The sequence below is a fragment of the Larus michahellis genome, chromosome Z (assembly GCF_964199755.1).
Source record: "Larus michahellis chromosome Z, bLarMic1.1, whole genome shotgun sequence".
In the NCBI taxonomy this organism is placed as follows: Eukaryota; Metazoa; Chordata; class Aves; order Charadriiformes; family Laridae; genus Larus; species Larus michahellis.
In genome coordinates this window covers 29,992,631-30,012,534 of record NC_133930.1, presented here as the reverse complement: position 1 = coordinate 30,012,534, position 19,904 = coordinate 29,992,631, and the positions used below count along the sequence as shown (strand labels likewise).

The 19,904-nt window shown below is 39.7% G+C and overlaps 1 protein-coding gene across 2 annotated transcripts in view; it reads left to right on the top strand.

Moving 5' to 3' along the window:
• The first annotated feature begins 8,074 nt into the window (after positions 1 to 8,074).
• The window catches only part of PUM3 (pumilio RNA binding family member 3), a 29,114-nt gene continuing 17,284 nt past the window's right edge, over positions 8,075 to 19,904 (top strand). Inside the window, exons 1-11 of one of the 2 annotated variants that reach the window (XM_074569623.1) lie at positions 8,075 to 8,173; positions 8,564 to 8,664; positions 10,513 to 10,695; positions 12,777 to 12,912; positions 13,663 to 13,738; positions 14,517 to 14,610; positions 14,839 to 14,905; positions 15,457 to 15,631; positions 17,525 to 17,628; positions 18,159 to 18,237; positions 19,261 to 19,359. In XM_074569623.1, the coding sequence (XP_074425724.1) occupies positions 8,574 to 8,664; positions 10,513 to 10,695; positions 12,777 to 12,912; positions 13,663 to 13,738; positions 14,517 to 14,610; positions 14,839 to 14,905; positions 15,457 to 15,631; positions 17,525 to 17,628; positions 18,159 to 18,237; positions 19,261 to 19,359 (1,104 nt within the window). In that variant the 5' untranslated portion in view covers positions 8,075 to 8,173; positions 8,564 to 8,573. Of the gene's footprint in view, positions 8,461 to 8,563; positions 8,665 to 10,512; positions 10,696 to 12,776; positions 12,913 to 13,662; positions 13,739 to 14,516; positions 14,611 to 14,838; positions 14,906 to 15,456; positions 15,632 to 17,524; positions 17,629 to 18,158; positions 18,238 to 19,260; positions 19,360 to 19,904 lie in introns of both variants that reach the window. The other variant, XM_074569624.1, reaches the window with a different exon arrangement.

Genomic DNA, 19,904 nt, shown 5'->3' with positions numbered 1-19,904 from the left:
TATTTTTTTTTTTTTAATTGAAATTTAGCCTGCGCTCACATTTACAGACTTGAATTGCAGCAGATTCAGTTTTATTCCAGGAAGTTCATTTGGTGTAAAACAAGAACTATTTCTCTGTGTTTGTTTTTATTTCTATTTTACAGTAAGCTCACATTGCTTCTCGTCTTGCTTTTAATATTCTTACCAATATTCTAGGTTATTGAACAAAACCTACCTCATGTTTATATATGTAACATATCAAAAGATCTTTGAGCAGTATGTAGTGTCCATGCTTTAAACATTCAGCACTTATTTCAATGTTTGGTGTTAATATTCTAGCTCACCAGGGCAGTGTGTTAAATACTTCTGGTTTCTCTCAGTGGACTCATTAATTTTGTTCATTTTGAGACATGACCCTGAAGTCACCTTGCATATTCTTTGTAGATGTTCTGAGATTTCTCTGTGCCTACAGAAGTGTAACTGGACACATTTGTAAATTACTCCCAGCATAGAGTGATATAAAACTGTAAGATAGGATATGTGTGACACTTTTTCTGTAGCTCTGTGAGAAGTATTGATAGTCCAAGCTATATAAGATGTATTTTTGGCTTGTGTGCCTAGCAAATGAGGAGGACTGTAGAGTTCCAGTACAGATTTTAATGAGATCTCTCTCCAGACAATGTTATCCATAAAGAGCACATACTGACTTCTGTAGAACGTGTTTCTGTCATTCAAAGTATATGCCTTAGGCTGAATTAATGAGCTGGAGTCAAATCAGAAACATAGACATCATTTTCCTACCAAAAATTGTAACTGCAGTGATACCTCTAGCAAGATATAATCAGTCTTTAGCCTTCCACACGCTGTTGGAAGGCTGGTTTGTAGGAAAAGCCCCATGAAAGCGGACCCTTCTCTCAGGATGGTAAATGCTGCATTTGATCAGAAGACCAGCTAAGGACCTCTGCTGGGAGTAATTCAGAAATAGCTGTAGTTTCAGAGGTTTTTTTCTTCAAGTCAACAGACAATTGCGGCTATTTAAAGACAAGTTCTGAGATAATGGAAAGTAGTCCCTAAAATTGTGAAACCTCTAAGAGTAACATGAGCTTCATGGCTGAGGCCATGAAACCACTGAAGTTAGCGTCAGAGAATTATTGCCTTCTTATTTCCAGTAGCATTTAATACAGACTTCTAGTATAAAAATGTAGTTTGCACAATAAAAGACTTTTTTGCTACACAAATATATAATATATATTAAAAAAATAATATTGAATGTGAGCTGCTGCTTCAGAATGATAACAGAAATTATCATTCTAACCTCTACAAGCAGTGTAATGAGATTTCTGATGCAATGTCTGATGGTTGGGTATCTATCCTTCCTAAATTTAATCTGTACAGTGGCTGGTGGTTTTATGCTTATGTGAGAGAAGGAAACAAATCCAGGAATGTCCAAATACCAGGCAGCTGTAGTTCAGAGTTTTCTAGAGTTTGGCAAGTTTTCCTCTGCAATTACGAAAGCAGTACATGGAATCTGAATCTGAATTCAGCTGGGTCTCACATTTCAGTGGAAAACCTCTTCCAAAAAGTATATATCAAAGACTTCTGTTTTCTACAGGCAAAAACTTTACATTGTGAATTTAATGTGGCAACTTCAATTCTTTTTAAGGAAGAAAGGAAATAAAGGGGAGGAAAAACAGCAGCAGCAGACAGCAGTGTCAGGTTGTGTATCTATATTTAATTCTAGAATAAAAGGTGTATGAATCTAATAACTGCACCTTCACTATGTATAGAAAAGATTATTGCCTTATATGCTAACAAGTACAAAGATTATTTCACTGTAATTGCTACTCTGAAGTGATCTGGGTGATCCAGGACTGGTATTTGTATTTCTCTCTACTTCAGGAATTCACTTTATTCCAGATTGCATGCTAAAACTGAAGAGAAGATCGACATTGGCAACTGTACCAGTTGCAGCCTGAAATACGGTCCTGTGACTGTCTTCATTTCTTTATCATTTAACATTTTCCTCTTTCCTGCTTCAAAGCGTTGGTGTTTTTGAAGTATGCAAGAGCCTGCCTTCAAGGACTACAATGTACTGTTTTCACCTCACAGGACTTTCTGGGTATAAATATGAGAATATATTTGTAAAGTATTTTTTGAAACAACATGTCAATGAAAACATTTTATTGATACAAATGACGTTGTTTTGTTTCGATTTTTTATAAAGGCAACAAGGTAAGATTAATGAATGCTAGAGAATGTAGGGAAAGTAAAGCAGAACTGTGGGGATGCTGGAGCAAACAGTGATGATGTAGTTTTACAACGCAGACTCTTGAACAGATTTGACCATATTATGAAATACAGCGTTTCCTCATTTATAGTTGAAGAGGCTATATTAATCCTGTTGAAAAACTACATATTGTCTTGCATCCCACAGACTCAAAAAGCACAATAGGAAAGACACTGAGTATCATATTAAGGAGCTATAAATTTTCATGCTTGGTTGGATCCATGGTCATTTAGAAGGTTCATCTTCAAGAAATTACAGCAGTAAGAAATGCTTTCAGCAGCTTATTTTTCAACAATTGCATATGGTTATTTTCTTTTACCTTCACCCCAGAGAGATGCATTTAAAGTTTTGTAAGCAGTCATATACACATAGTGATTCATGATAAATTGCATTTTCAGTAGTAATGACTTTCATTTTGAATGTCTATCTATGTGAGTTCTCCCATCTGAACTGATGATTAGAATACTCCGTCCTTAGGAATAGTATAGGAATTCAATGTGGTTACTATTATTCTGGTGGTTGCTAAGAGAAGTAGTGATTTACTGCATATTGTGTGCACTAGACCCACAGAAATCTTTGTGATAGTGCTCTTTAAAATACTTATGACAACTATGACATCCAAAAGCAATCTTGATGCATCTGGATCTAAGTGCAGTGAAACACAATGGAATTGGTGTTAATTTGCTTAGCTAAGTTTCTACAATTTATGCTTTTTTTCTCAAGATGCAAAGAAGAAAAAAAAAGGGCGGGCAGGCATTTAGAGGTTGGAGAACAAACCTCCAGACGGTATGCATTTTATTCTTCTTTTAGTCTTGCCTTGTGGTATACAGGTTTTCATTCTTCTCAAATAGATAATACACATATTTACAACTCTACTGATCCAACCTGAGAGATAAAACTACGGCAAGATACACTGTCAAGATGCAGCTGAAGAGTCAGCAGAATGGAGGACAGCAGTTCAACAGGAGACTACAGGCAGAAAAATTAATTTCTTGCTGGAAGCAAAAGGGTATCAAATAGCTGATACGAACTATTCACGTTCAGCTCACCAGGTTTGACCCACACTGATTTTAGTGATATTCAGATGCACATATTTACAGAAGAAAAAGAAACTAACGTAACCTGAAGAAAACCAAAGACAAAGGAGTGGGAATTATAAAAATGTCTTTCTCGAAGTGGCTGCCCCTCTAGAGGTTGGCCAGTTGTCAGGCATGCCATCTTGCAACACTGAACTGGGACTACAGCCTAATTTGCAGCATTGAACTGACACTTCAGCCCGATTTTGCTGTGACTTCAGCGTAATTTACAGGAGGCTTTCGATGTCCCTTAGCTAACTGGTCACTCAGTAATCAGATATCCAGTGGATCATGATTCAGTACTACTGGGAACAAAGCATTGCTCAATAGCACTGGCACTTACGATAATAAATCTTATGTTTAATGGCCTCTGAACAACAGCCAGTGTTCAGTTTTCACTTTGAATCACTGCCTTTCATTTGAATTTGGTCTACAATGAACATTTTTGAGTACCTGTGAAGAAACCCCAAGCAATCTTTAGTCTAACACTTCACTAACTAACACTTCTTTAGTGGTGCAAGGGGAAGCAGAAACTTCTTTTTAGTTTTATGGATGGTTTTCTGTGCAGAGATCCCACAGCTAACACGACAGAGACCCCCAAATATACATTAATCCAGTAACACTCATATAAGTAATAATAAAAGAGGATGGTACCACATAATATGAAACACATTTGAGTTCAGGAAATAGCACATAACTGAACATGGTACTTTCTTTAAAATAAATCATCACCACCCAAAATCCCAACAAAACAAGTCTTCCCGTGCTAATATATGAGATAACCGGTAAGTGCATACTAAGAGCAGCAACATGGATCCAGTTTTGCTAGAATTCAGGTGAAATTTCCAAAGAATATGAAGTGAATAGTGTCTTCCTAAGATCTGTTAAGAATGCAGGGCTTGGTCTGCCAAACCTGTAGATCAAAGAGCACTTATGATCTTTATATGGGAAACAATACAAGAGAAAAAGGCCAGCCTTCACTCACAACATTCACCTATAATGCTGGATTTCACAGTATCTCAGAAGTTCTCTCAGAATGTTAAGAATCTTGTTCTTTGCCACACTGCACCTGCCCTTGAAATAGTGAGCTGAGAAATATGAACAAATGACTCTGCACCTGAGTGTTCTGAGCTAACTTTCGAAAAAGGGAAATATAATTCAGTTATCCTGTGGATGAAACTCTTAGCAGGTGTATTTAACCAGAAATAAACACAAGTGAGCAGTATCAAGATGCAGAGAAAGCCTGGCCTCTTATTTTTCTGAGTAGGTGGCTACATTACATTCACTCTGTCACTTCTACCAGGCCTCTATACTTTGGAAGTCGAGTCCTTTCTCACACAGTCTAAGTGAGGAAATGAAGGAACATAACTGCAAATTAGTTTGTGATTCTCAAGTAACCCAGAGTAACATGCTGTAATTGCTACTAAGAATTCACCATTTCTTTACAATTGCAACTCATCATCTTTTCCAACTTAGATGACTTTTAACAAACATTGCACTGAATTCTAAATCACTCAGAAAGTTAAGAATCGTGACGCAAGAAGCCTGCAGGCAGCTGTAGGCAAAAAAAATAGCGAGTAGGCAGTAGGGGGCAATGAAACACCTGTGGCTCTGCAGCCTCCTTGGGTACGGTGCAGTCCAGGAAATGGACAGTTGCTCATAAAAATGTTATGTGCTGTCACCACCCTTTCCAACTCCCGTGTGGCAATGAGAGTAACTGGCCTCGCCATTGCTTATCACTCAGGAGCGACCAGTTCCAGGCTGTCTTTAGCTCTGGATCTTTGGGGATCCTTTTCGGCAGCAAAACTCAGTTCTGCCTACACATCAGCTGATGGGAAAAAAAAGAAAAAAAAGGATAAGGATTATGTATTTTTTTTTTGTAATTAAAGGGTTAGATATACTTACTCAGAGCTAAGTATACCCAGTGTTGCTGACTAAGTTAATCACCATCTTTCCTGCAGCACCTGAAAAGTGACCCAGAGAAGAGATCTTTTGTGTAATGCAGCTGGAGCAGCAGAGACACAAGTGGCTTTAGCTGTATCTGTAGCTCAGAGGTCTGCATTGTGGTGACAAGAAAGATTAAAAAATAGGTTTTCTATTCTGTAGGAAGTGTAGAGGGAGATAACGAACTGAAAGGCTGTGCAAGAGCGATGCTGTCTCCAAAAAAGATGACCAACTGAAAGGCATGACAACCAACCCATTTACAACTGTCTGCTTCTCCACAATGTAAGGTATGAAGTAATAAGTCTTAGACAGGGTGCATGTAGCTGTCTTCAGCAATGGAGAAAGTACCTTCAGAACCATTCACAAATGACAATGAAATCATATGGAGTTTTACCTGACTCCTGTAGTAGTTACTTGCCCTTGGTAGTACGAGCAGTCAGGTTATGCCTGTGGTTACACTCCCTTTTTCTCACAGGTGTCTTGTTGAAGAAGGTGTGCTGAAGTGAGCAGAGCAGTCCTGACCAAGGCAGTAGACAGCACTCCATTGTTGCAGTCTTCCCTTCAATTGCCTTAATACAAAGTCCAGATCTATAGTGTCACAGAGCCAAAATATTTTTTTAGATGTGAAAATGGTCAGATAAATGTGCTATTAACAAATGCATGAATAAAAAACTGCCTTTTTAATTTTTTTTTTTTTTTAATTCATTGAATTATTTACTACCGACACTACAGGATTCTTGTTTTGGCTGGGACAGGTAAGCAGACATATTGTCACACTTTTGTGAATCTTTACGTAAAATGCGAGACATGCCATTTTTAAACTTCCTCTTATATTTGCCACAGATCTTATTCCTTCAAAGTCTGCTAAGAAATAAAGTGGTATGGCATTCAGCACTACTGAATTCACCATAGCTCTCCTTGAGCTGGAAGCTAGTGCCATAAAAGTGCCCCATGAGGGACTGGTCACAAGTGCAAGTATGCTAGCATTGCTTCTGGTACTACTATAGCAAATATATTCCACAGACAAGTCAGAATGGATGTGGATGCACTGTGTGAAAAAAGAGAAGGCAGTAGACAGTTCATGGTGATCTTATCCAGCCTGTGACTATACAGTGAAACATGCTTCTTACTCTTCCAATTCTTACTGCTTGTTTCTGCTGTCCAAAGAGCATGATCCTTCTTTTTGTTTAAAAAACTTGTCAGAACATTCTCAAGGGTATCCAGAAACATCCTTGGGATACCAAGCTGGAAACCTCATGCTGAAGGAGTAATGCACGATCATGTGAGTAAGAAGAATCTGAATGTAAATTTGGATCTTGAGATGAGGCTTTCACTTGAGAGACAGACTGGTAATACTGAATTTCAACATTACATATCTTGGTCACAAATTAAAAATTCACTTTTGGGAATTTTTATCTTTTAGTTTCTTTAATAATTTTTATCTCCATGGAATTAGAACAGTGTCCAGAAGAGAGATAAAACAGACACAAAAAATAGTGCTGTGCTGATACATGACTCTGAACACGCTTGGGGAATATCTTGGAGATGTGATTAGGTCAAGAACTATCTTCTACAATTACAGCCTGTTTTAAAGTACCTGAAGATCTTTACGGAACCTTTAATTATTTATGAAGAGTAGATACTTGAACCTGTAAGCTGTCTTGACTTTAAATCTCTGTCTGACATTCAAAAATTTCATTGGTTTATTCTCTGGGAAATATTTGTTTTATAGCAATCAAGCTGAACATAGCAATATATTTTCTAATGTGTTAATTGACCGTGGTCTTAATTCTTGAAAAGAAACCACCAAAAAAATGGAAAACGTAATTAGTGTGAAAAACAGACTTAACTCAAATACCTACAGAGGTTCTTCCAAACACTGAAGCAAAAGCATTTGGGCTGTGGGAGGATGCAAACTTGTGCTATTATGCCCCTCGACTTAAGCCAAGCTTCAAAATGCACACTCTTTCTCCCATCCCCTTTAAAACATGCAATTTTCACATAATTTTGACAGGCATGATGTTAACATTTCAAACAGTGGGAAAACTAAATGCCATAATCCTGCCTGTTGTGTTTTGCAAGGCACTGCCAAGTGCTTACCAGGAGACAAATAAAAGAAAACCAGGACCACCATCAGCTGTACTGAAGAAAATGCGCCACTCCACCAAAAAATTTCTCGCTACTCGCTTCTTTAGTCAAATATACTGTGGGTGGTATTACGGAAGTATTTACTATGCTCTAACTTCCTGCCACAGCTACAATCATCACACAAGTGTAATAATCACCATATTTATCGATACAGATCCCTATTCCATTCCGAAGTGATAACTTTATTGAAACAGCTGAAATGTGGAAAAACACTCGACGCTGACGTTTCACGCAACTCGTCAGATCTGCATTGTTTTGCAGTAACGGCTCCACCTGGCGTTCTCCAGCATCACCGCTACTTAATCCATGCCGTGGTACGTTACCTTGTTTTTAAAACTATTTACGCTGGGCACGGGACAGGCCGCGCTCGAGAAGATGGCGGCGGGCCCGCTGGCCTAGCTGCGCGGCGGGCAGAAGGCAACAGACGGGAGCAGGGGGAAAAAGACGGGGCCTTTCCTCACAGCGGCCCTCCGGGGTGAGCCTACACAAACGGGAAGTGCTACAGAGGATCCCGAGGCGAATGGAGGCGACTTCGCCGCGGCACCGCCGCCAACAGCCGCAGCGAGGACGCTGGGGGAAAAGCGTGCCCGTTCCGCCTCCCGCGCGGCGCTTTACGGCAGGCTGTTTCGGCACTGTCGCGCGGCAGCGGCCACGCCGGCCAATGGGGAGCCGCGCCCGCCGGAGGGGGCCGCAAAGCGCGGGCGGGGCGGCACGTGTGAGGCGAGCGGCGGGCTCGGAGGTGCGTGGCGGCGGCGGGTGGGGGGCGTGCGTGAGTGTGTGACTTCCCGCGGAGCACCCCCATCTCCTGGCCCTCCGCGCCCGGCTGCGGTCTCCTGGGCACTGGCCGTGGTCTGGGGATCGCTAGGGAGAGGGGCCGGGGCCGCGGCTTCGGCCGCCCGGGCCCGGTGATCTGCGGTCTCGCTGTGCTGAGCCTCCGTGCCGACCGGCCTGTGGGCGGCCTCTTCTGGTCCCACACGGCCCACCTAGGGGTGGCGACCGCCGCCGAGAAGGGTTTAGCTCCGTCAAGTATGTTAACCTGTGTTCAGGGAAGCGCAGGCGACCTTTTCCTCACATCGTGAGTAGGGGAGCCGTGGTGGTCCAGTAATGCTGTCTCTTGCTCCGTTTGCAGTGTTGCCACAATGGAAGCCAAGGGTAAAAAGAAGTTCGTCGGGAAGAGTGGAAAAGCACCTCGTGGAAAAGTGCCACCTGGAAAAAAGAAATTTAAAAAAGGTAATGGTAAGAGGGCAAAGGCTCCTTAGTAGGAGTTCTGGCTGAGTGATTATTGTTGCGCACAGGCATGCTTGGACTCAATTTTTTATCTTGGTAAGCTTGTGTCGTGAAATTGCTAGCTTGGTAGATGGGTGAAGAGCAGTGGATGCTGTCTATATGAACTACAGTAAGGCTTCTCCCATACCATCCTTGCAGAGGTGCTGATGAATTACGGGGCTGGATGAGCAGATAGTGAGGTAGATTGAAAACTGGATGAATGGCTGGGCCCAGAGAGTGGTAATCAGTGGCACAAAATCTAGTTGGAGGCCAGTAACTAACAGTGTACCCCAAGAGTCAATGCTGGGTGTAGTCCTGTTCAATAGCTTTATTGATGATCTGGATGATGGGGCAGAGCATGCCCTCAGCAAGTTTGCTGATGACACAGGATTGGGAGGAGTGGCTGATACACCGGAGGTTGTGCTCCCCCTCAGAGGGACTTTGACAGGAACCTCATGAAGTTCAACAAGAAGTGCAAAGTGCCGCACTGGGGGCTGGGGGAACAACTCCATCCATGCACTAGTACATGCTGGGGGAAAGCAGCTCTGCAGAAAAGGTCCTGGGGGTCCTGGTGATCACAAAGCTGAACATGAGCCAGCAATGTGCCCTTGTGGCGAAGGCGGCTGTTTGGATCCTGGGCTGCATTAGGGGGAATGTTTCCAACAGTCTGAGACAGGTGATCCTTGCCCTCTCCTCAGCACTGGTGAGGCCCCACCTAGCGTGCTGTGTCCACTTCTGGGCTCCCCAGTACAAGCGAGACATGGACGTACTGGAGAGAGCCCAGCAAAGGGCCGTGAACATGATAAAGGCTCTGGAGCATCTCTCTGATGAGGGAAGGTTGAGGGAGCTGGGACAGTTCAGCCTAGAGAAGAGAACACTGAGGGATACCTCCTTGTCAATATATACAAATACCTGAAGGGAGGGTGCAAAGATAGAGCCAGGCTCTTTTGAGTGACAGAACCAAAGGCAATGGGCACACTATGGTTCCATCAGGAAAGACTTCTTCACTGTGATGGTGACTGAGCCTTGGCACAGTTTGCCCAGGGAGATGTTGGAGCCTCCCACCATAGAGACAGTCAAAAGCCACCTGAACATGATCCTGGGCAACCAGCTTTGGGTGACCCTGCAGGAGCGTTGGACCAGATGACCTGCAGAGGTCCCTTCTAACCTCAGTCATTCTATAATTCTGTCTTGCATTCAAAAGTATGCTGACTGTGTGATCAAGTAACCTGGAAGAAGTGAAGCTGAAATGCTTTAAGTAAATGGCATTGCAAGCCCTTCAGCTCTATTTGATTGACCTAAATTACTCTTTTAATTAAAAATTTAAGTTGGTAAGTTTTTGATTCTAGACTTCGCTTTCCCACATTAAGAAAAAGTTTATTTGAGAATTGAAACTAGGGTGTGTGAAGTGCTGCAGGTTAGGATTCAGAAAATACCTTTCAGCGTTTGTTGTCTTGTGCTTAAAACAGATGATGTCAAAACAGCTCAGACTGTACTGTGAAGAGATGATTTTGATATTAATGACTTGGATGTCAGGGGTGGTAAAATTCTTAATTTAGAATAATCATTTTTATGCCTGGATTGTTATGCTGTTGCCAAGAAAATAATGCCTGGGGAAAACTTCCCTATGGAAAACTAGGACACCCAGGGACTGCAATGAAAACACCGGCTTTGAGAAGCATGTAAGAGTTATTGCCATATGTATAATTGTTATTACAAAGTAGTTTAATTCTTGTTAGAGTAATAATTTGTTATTTTGAAACAACATTAGCTCTAGGATAACATTTTAATTTCTGCTTTGTTGGTTAATAGATTCAGGCCCACCAAAGAAACCTCTTAACAAAGGAGATGAGGAGGGAAAGCCTAAATCCATTTCCAAGAAATTTGTGAAAGGACAATTAAGACCTGGAAGAGCTAGCGTCAAACAATTCAAGAATAAACAGCAATCAGAAAAGCTTGCAAAGAAGAGGAAGCTCCAGGATGGTGAAGAGGGAGGTGAGCAGCTTTTTAAGCCTGGATATCAATGGAAACTATGATATCCAGTTGATATCTAATGGGAACATTGTTCATCTAGGTCTTCCTCTTTCCCCCTGACCTTTCCAAACTGGCCGAATAACTCCAAGTTTACTTCATGTTTAATCTTTGCTGTGGAAAAATTTACTTCACCTGAGGCCAAAGTCATTAGAATTAACAGTTACAAATTTTCTTGGAAGTCAAAAGTAAAGATGCAGTAGGAAATTTAAATAATTGGTATGCCATCATAAAGCTATGATTATTTTAATGACAGTATTAAATGGCTAGCTTGAAACTGGCTGTTTTCACACAAAACTGGAAAATGCAGAGTTTTTCATAGGCAATGTTAGAAATGTTATCCTCCGTTCTAAAAGTATTGGCTAGGAAATTTGGAACACCAAAATTCACAAAACAAAGTTGATTATCCTTTATATTTTTTCTGTAGCCCAGACTATCTAGACACCTCTTTTTGTTTCAAAAAAACCCCAAACAAATAAAAACAACAAAAAAACCCACCCAAAAAACCCCCAACAACCCACCTTCCCCCCCAGAAAACCCAGACACTATCATCAGTGTTACATTTACAGCTTTTTACATTTTACAGCTTACCATAGAATGAACGGTTAGAGTTGGAAGGGACTTTAAAGATCATCGAGTTCCAACCCCCTGCCCTGGGCAGGGACACCTTCCACTAGACCAAGTTGCTGAAAGCCCCATCCAACCTGGCCTTGAACGCTTCCAGGGATGGGGCATCCACAGCCTCCCTGGGCAACCTGGTAATACAGAGAGGCTAAATAAATGTCTGATTTTTATCCCTGTTTAAATAGATTTCTTTTTTAACTTTGTTTCTGGCACATGAGCACGTGATGGTTCCTCCTGCTGTGAAGCAAAACTCTACTGCAACAATTAAACAGCACTGTCAAATGAGAAGTGGAGTCTTATGTAGGGGATTCTGAAGTTCTGCAGAAATATGTTAGTTGTTTGAAGGACAGCAGAAGGTCTTGAGTATTTTATTGTTGCTCTTGTTGCATGTTTGTAGAATGGCTTCACATGGAATATGCACTAGATATCTGGAAACTTAATAGCAACAGAATGTTCATATTAAGCCGCTTTAAAAAAAACAACACAACCACAAACAAACCTTTAAATGTTGTTAATAAGAGTAACTGAAAGCTGCTGTGTATTGCATAGTGTCGCTGCTCTCAAAGCAAAGTGTTACTAGTTTTGCTTGTCACTATTACTTAGAGAGCGACAGAAAAAATCAATAATACGCTTTTGTACAAAGAGAGCATGGTTTTTGGATGGGTAAGACAGTCAAGTGCATGCTGCTAAATACCAACAAGTGGTGCTTTAAGGTCTAAAAATTTGAAGCTGTGTCTTTAATGTTCCATGTAGAAGTGACAATTACCATGACTTGCTTCTGTGAAACCATGTAATGTAAGATGATTGGTTTTTATCAAGGTATGAATAAAACTAAAATGATATACTTGAGGCATTTCCATAACTCTACTAATAGCATTTTCTGTAGAAAGTTACCTTAACCGAGTTTGTTGTGTGGCCATGTATAGCTAATTTGTATAGTAAAATCCCATGCTTAAGGAATTTGACTGAATAAAAATATTCAGCATGTAAAAAGGCTTTAATTTTTTCCTTTCTCTGAGATTTCAGATCTGTATCTTTGAGTTAGGGCTCTTCTTTTGAGAGAGGGAAAAGTTATGTGTGAGTACAGGGTGAACTAAAAAGGGAGAGTTACCTGGGGTGGTCATAGGCTGATAGGTGCATTTTGAGTAAATTCTTAAGCTATTAAGTAGTTTGCAATGCATCCTTTGACAGAGTGTTGAGGAAAAATCGTTGTTTGCCTTGTTCCTCCAGTATTCTAAAAGTGGAAATTACTAGCTTAGCATACTTACTAAATATTTACTGTTTCTTATTAGCTAGCTGGGTAACTGCAGGCAAAGCTCCTGAATTGTTAGCAATTCAAGTCACAGAGCTGCCACAGTTTATACTGATAAAGGATTCCATTGCTCCTCTTTAATTGACTATGTATTTGTTTTTGTCTTCAGGGTCAGATTCTAAGAAGCCAAAGTGGAGTGACTTCAAAAAGAAAAGGAAGGAGTTAAAGCAAACCAGACAGCTTAATGATAAAAGTAATTACGACATAATTGTAAAATCAAAGCAAATATGGGAAACTGTGAGAAGGTAATAATCATTTCTTTTTTCTCTCATTTAGTTGGCTTTTAGTTATAAGTTGCAAGATGACTGTCTTTCTCCTATCTAATTATCTAAAACTGTACTTCCACAGTGAAACTCCATGGGTGAATAACATTACATACAATTCTGTAGATGGTTCAAGCAGATTGTGGTGACCCACAGTGCTAGAAATATCTGGATTGAGCTCACTTGTATTTTAGGCTAAAATTTGTGAGTAAATGCTTAGGGAGCTGTCTTATTTTTTGAATCCTGAAGCACAGACCATGTACTGATTCAGCCAGATCTTGCAGTAGGATCACTGCGTGAGTTTTTGTGGAGGTTTGTATACTGTCACTGGGCAGGTGCGATTGTAGAACTGGGGCCCCGCATCAGAAGGAGGAGTTAATTTTACTTGCTTTAAGTGTCTGTGCTTTGCAGTCTTGGCTGTAAGATTCTTACAGATCTCTGCATCTATAAACAACTCTGGCTGCATGTTTGAGTTTATGTTCTCTTTAATAATATTGTTACTCAGAAAAGAATAATTCTGTGGAAATCTGGTTTGGTTTCTAGGAACTGAAACTGGTTAATTACATCTATAAACAAGTTTAATGAATGATAATGTGAATTTGGATTGGCAGGAGCTAAGTTAATTTTGTACTGTTGTACTGTCTTGTTTCTTAATTTATAGATTTAAGTGAAACACACTACAAAAAAGCTGCTTCCTCAATTCAGATTGTTTTACTATTTTTTTGCTTGTAGAAAGAAATGCAATAAGGAGACCCGAGAAAAGCTAATGAATGAACTACAGAAACTTCTTCATGGAAAAATTAAAAGTGTAAGATAAACTGATGCCAAGTGCATAAATTCACAAAAGCTTCTTTAAAGAATGGTGGAATATAAACGAACTTTTAATAATATAGTCCTAACCTGTTATTCCAAAACCTACAGGGAATTTTTTTAAATTGTTGAGTAAAAAAAGAACGAAAACAGGGTTGAAAGGTTGCATTTGGCACCTGGATTTCAGGACAGTAGTCCTGGGATGCTTTGTCTATCAGCTGGCTATTGTAAGTCTGTCCGTTTTGCCAGGCAGCTTTAGTCCAGTTAAATTCTGTGTTAACTGAAGTTCAAAAACAGCCACTCAGAGTTCTGATGAATTACGGTTATTGCTTTGCAACTTTCTTTTAGAGAAGTTAGTGTCCTGATACTTAACTATGCTGAACAGTCTTGCCACTTAGTTCTTGAAGTGTATAAAATTGCAGTGAAATAAAGTGATTGGTGGTATTCCATGCCGAAGTGAACTGTATTGTCACATGCTGAAATTACGAAGAACGTGAGAGAAAAAAGAGATAGCATTTCATGGTTCTCTTTCAGCATTAAAATGATGATGCATGTCCTTAAGTGTCAACAACAGCGAGTATTGTCTATATTTTGTTCGATAGAGCAATAAAAAAACCTTAAAACTTAATTTGTTATAAACAGGTAACAAATTTTATAATTGGCATTGCATGCTACGTGTGGCATAAAACTATATCAGCAAGCAAGTGCATTAAAATAAATTTGGTGCATAATGCCATTTGAATGGCCTAGGGTAATGAAATGTCTCTGTCCTGTAGCTGGCGTTTGCACATGATTCAACTCGAGTGATCCAGTGCTTTATTCAGTATGGTAATGAGAAGCAAAGGCAAGAGACATTTGAAGAACTGAAAGGTACTTTCTTCCCATTTACATTTTACCTATATGCTCCTCTATTGTTGTTAGGATGCATTAAAACAAGCCATATTGTTTTCTCTTGAATATTTTTAACTTTATTTTTAACTTCAAATGATGCATCTTTCCTAGTGGGCTCTTAAAACTTATTTAAATAATGGTATCTTGTTTTGTAGAGTTCATTTTGTGAAAAATCAAACCAGCTGAATGTTTTTTCCCTTCTTTTAGATAGCCTAGTAGAGTTGAGCAAATCAAAATATTCCAGAAATATTGTGAAGAAGTTTCTTATGTATGGGTGAGTATGAAGTGCATTTGCTTAGCTGTGTTGCATTGTTTTATTTCCAATGTGAATGCTGCTCTTAATCTATAGTGCATGATGAATAAAAGATATGTCTCTGGAATCATGTTTATAGTAGTGATAAGACAGGAGAGTGTCTGGTATTGCTAACGGCAGTTTTCCTTTTGCAAAAAGTAAAGCTAGAACTGTACACATCAAGAACACATGCAAAAAAAAAAAAAGCTCAAATGCGTGCTCAAAGTTGATCTTCGCCTTATGCAAAAAAACTGGCTTTTTGAACTTTTCTCTGCTTAGTGTTTCACGAAGGCATCCTTTATTCTGTAGAATTTATCCACTGGATTCTTTTCTTATCCTCAAAAGGCCTCATGATTTCTCGAGGTTCCTGGCCTTCTCACCATATTTTCATAAATGCTGTAAGGCTGACCAGATTTCCTGGTTTCTGTGCTAAAATTTATCACCTAAATGTGCTTCTGAAAATAAAACTATTGATAGGTCAGCTTGTCCCTAAAGCTTTAACGCTTCCTGTCTTATCTTCCCCTGTGAAACAGGACAAAACCACAAGTTGCAGAAATAATAAAAAGTTTTAAGGGCCATGTGAAAAAAATGCTCCGTCATGCCGAAGCATCTGCTGTAGTGGAATATGCGTATAATGACAAAGCCATTCTGGAGCAGAGGAATATGCTGACAGAAGAACTATATGGGAACACTTTCCAGGTTTACAAGGTGATGTTCAAATACTTTCTAGTCTAAGGTTTTAACATCCAAGGTGTTGTGTCAGTAATACCTTGCTTATCATACCTACTATTTCTTTTGATTAAATTTCTTTCTGTCAGCTGTCCAAATGTAGTCTAGTTTAGCATGTTTAAATGTTACGATTACTTGCACATTTCTATTCTAGATTAAATTTTTGTGATTTTTCAGATTGAACTATGTATAATGTATTATGTTGATGTATGAGCTTGCTCTGCTTATCAAAGACAGTCTAATATATTGTTGCAGTTATCATAGTGTCATAGAGTCTAGCATGAAGCGGTCATCCTAGATGAGATAAGATTTAGGCTTAATTCCCCATTAATGCTCAAGATGTTTTTTGTGTCAGAACTGCCTTATGTCTCATGAGGACTGAGCGTGGGCAGAACGTGCCTGCATCTATATATGGTATGCTATTTAGGCTTAATTTTTGGCTTTGTTTTCTTTTCCCATGGAGACTATAGGACTTGACTCCAAACACTCTTGAAACCATTTAGATGTAGATCCTCATCAGGCACTGGGAATCTTTTTAAAAAATACAACCTCCTTTCTTTTGACTTCTGTTTTTCTTGCTCATTTGGAAAGTTGGTTTCCTTTAGAGGTACAAATAGTTTTATTTGCTGCAAAGTTCAAAACTGTTTTGCGCAATTATTAACTACACTACACAGCACACCTTTACCCATGATTTCTGTTAAAGTTGTATAAGAAATTAACAGCTCACTTCTGAACGGTATTGCTGTTTTTTTTCTTTATGAGTTATTATAAGTGTTAGTAAAGCATTTTGCAACTCTGTAATAGAAACGCATGTTTGCTGTGTTTGTGGGCTGTAATTTGTACTGGGTGTACAACAGCCTCTGAAATCAAATGCAGTGTTAGCTTCCATCATTCTAGCATTCTTGGCATGCATGCTTCAAGTCTTACATTGTGGTGCAAACCTGAGACTCAACAGTATGTGGGTTTATAAGACATTACGGTATAATCCTTAAAGAGACATGGAGTTTCTTGGTGTTACAGGTTGCCCAGAGAGGTGGTGAAAGTTCCATCCCTGGAAGTGTTCAAGGCCAGGCTGGATGGGGCTCTGAGCAACCTGGTCTAGTGGTTGGTGTCCCTGCCCATGGCAGAGGGGTTGGAACTAGATGATCTTTAAGGTCCCTTCCAACCCTAACAATTCTATGATTCTATGATACGAAATGCGTGGTTCACTTTCCCCATCCTGCCACCAACTCTCCACCCCTCTTCCCCACCCAGCAGGGACAGTTAGAAATGCATTTTTTCTAATTTTCTGTCTAGTCAAACTGTTTTTCAAACAACAGATTCTTTTACAAGAGTTACCAGTGTAATTGGTTAGATGAGATACCCGCAAGTGTTTCCATATTTAAGGTATATGGTACATATTCCTCCTCTCTGCTGTTCTTGAACTGGAATTTCTTGGGCCCTGGTTAACTTCTCAGTTCATTGACTTGTTGCTTTGCTACCCCTTGTCATGTGCATACTGTCATGCAGAATTTCTGCTTATCTCAGGAGTCCCTTAACACAGTACCGATGTGGTGTATTTTGCCTTGTATCTTACGGTCTCATGAGGAGCTCACCAGAATTGGCAAAAAGCAGTTCAAACCATTGAAGTAGCTTTTGTTTGCTAATAACGAGTATTCAATTTGTAGAAACTTAACTATACAGCTTTTTGACATAATCAAAGTAGATAAGCGTTTTATTTTTAAAATTGTAAAAACTGTTAGTTTTGCAGGAGATTCATTTTGTTTGTGGTATTGTTCATGAATTTTGATTGAAAAGGGACTAAAGAGTATAATTTTCTATGAGCTCCCAGTACTTACTGGGAATGATTAAACCTCTGTGCATTCATTTCAGACACCAGTTGTCCCAACACTGGATAAAGTGTTAGAAGCTCAGCCTGAAAAGAGAGAGGCCATCTTGGATGAAATGAAACAGATTCTTACACCAATGGCACAAAAGTAAGGACAAAAATTGGTTTAAGGTGTGACTATCATGAACCAGTTTGTTTCTGTCGTACAAACAGACTGTGATATTGATACTCTTTTAAGCTCAGATGACAGCGATATTGATACTCTATTAAACTGTAACATTGCTGTGTTGTGTAGTAAGTAGCTATGGTTTTGTCTGAACTGTCATAGGCAATATTGTATCTTATTTTCGAACTCCACTTGTATAAACTAAAGTGTCCCCTGCCCCAGTCAAATAATTGGTAGAAATCCCAGCGTGGTGTGCTTCCATAACGCATTATTGGATAAGCTTCTCCAGTGGTCTTGAGGAGAAAATATTTTGCTAGGTTTTAGAACTTGTAAGTTGTGGTAGAGTTTTCCACATACTGTAAATGCTAAACATATAATCCAGAATGACTGTGTTTTCTGTGCACCTCACTACCTAACTTTTTCTTTTTTATCTGCAAATGAAATATTGCTAGCTTACATTAAAACCATTACTTGTGTGGGAATTTTGCTTATTTTCTTCTTCCCAAATACAGAGAGGCTGTGATAAAGCACTCACTGGTACATAAAGTATTTTTGGACTTTTTCACTCATGCTCTTCCGAAACAAAGATCCGTAAGTATGTTTTGGGTTTTTTGTCTTCTTTTGCCTTTCAGTGGAAAGCTAGGGGTGGGAAGGTGGACTATTTGTGGCCTATTCTGAGTCCAGATGTTACCTAATGAAAGGTTCCTGTGCGTGGTTTTGTGCTTTGTCAGAGAATGCTTCTGGATTCAGTCTTTTGTGAACTGGGGGACTAAGGGCATATCTCTTCCTCCTTGCCTGGCTTTTTGTACAGACACGGTAGCATATGGATATTGTCTTTGGGGTTTGGAAACCCCTTTTGTAGATCTGTTTCTGCCTGTGCATATCGCTAGTGACACCAACCGTGTTGTGATTGAGCAGTTTCTAAATAAATGGTAAGAAGATTGGAACTTTTGATTAGGCAGCAAGAAGCAGCTAGGGATAGAAAGGGAGACAGGTGGGAGCTTCATGTCAAAGAAATCTATCCAATAATAACAGAAGTAGTGACTATTAACCTGGGAAGGGGGGGTTGGTTTGTTTTTTCTTTTTTGACTGATGGTGTTATTTTGTCACATGGCTTCATAACCTCATTCCTTTCATATGAAGACTAACTTTTGGCTGAATCTTGTCATATCTGATTTATAACGTCACCTGGTGCTTAAATGACCGTTTAGTTCTTGCTTTCTGGCTAATACCTTGTATGTATAAATAAATTGCATCACCTTCAAAGATTTAGTTGTCTTTGTCTGCTCTAATTTCAGTCTCAGTTCTGAGCACCCTTTGAATTGTCTGTAATAGGACAACTGATGAGCTTTGAAACAGGTCTGATTTCATAGGGTGAATATGATGGATATATGAATAGTTTTGAAGGGAGAAAGCTTATGTCATTTACAGTCTGTTGGACTCCTTTTGAGGCCATTTTTCATATGTCAAGGCAATGAGAATGGTTCTGTAGAGCCAGTGATGCTGTCAGTAGTGTGGGCAGACAAAAAATCCTTTCATGCCCTCATCTGCCCACCTTGAGATTTGTCAGGCCTTTTCTTTCACCTTTTTGCTTTATCACGTTTTCTTCCCCAGGAAATGATAGAAGCTATCAGAGAGGCTGTCATCTACCTGGCACACACTCATGATGGAGCCCGAGTAGCAATGCACTGCTTATGGCATGGTACTCCCAAGGTACTCTTTGGTTTCAGTGTACCCAGTCCTCTTTAATAGTAGTCTAGTCTGAGAGCGTGAGTATGATTGCTTGCGTGGGTCCTTCTGCCAGCACACATTTTGATGCAGTTAAGTATTGAGAGCAAGGTTTAAAATTGCCCCACTTTACCTATTGGCAAATATAAGCAGTAGTTTTTTGTGAATCAAATGCTTTCATTATGATTTTTGTAGGGGAAGAATCTCCCTTTTTTTTTTTTTAGCGGGGATCTTGCAGATGAAACATAAAGCTTTTCCATTTTAAGATTATTGGCCGTTCATTCCTCCTTTAGATTTTTTCATGCAGGTGAAATTGGCAGTAGGGAGAGGACAGTAAAAAAGCCATAATGTGGAACAATGTTTGTCTTTGGAATGCCAAGACCTCGAAAATGTTACAGGAACTGTGCTGTAGTTTCTTCTGCAGATACGGTATCCTGAAATGCTTCAGGTGTTAACATATGCCATCATCTCTTTGTAAATATTGTCATACCTCCTATCTTTGTCTGTATTATTAAAAAGAAAAAAGACAA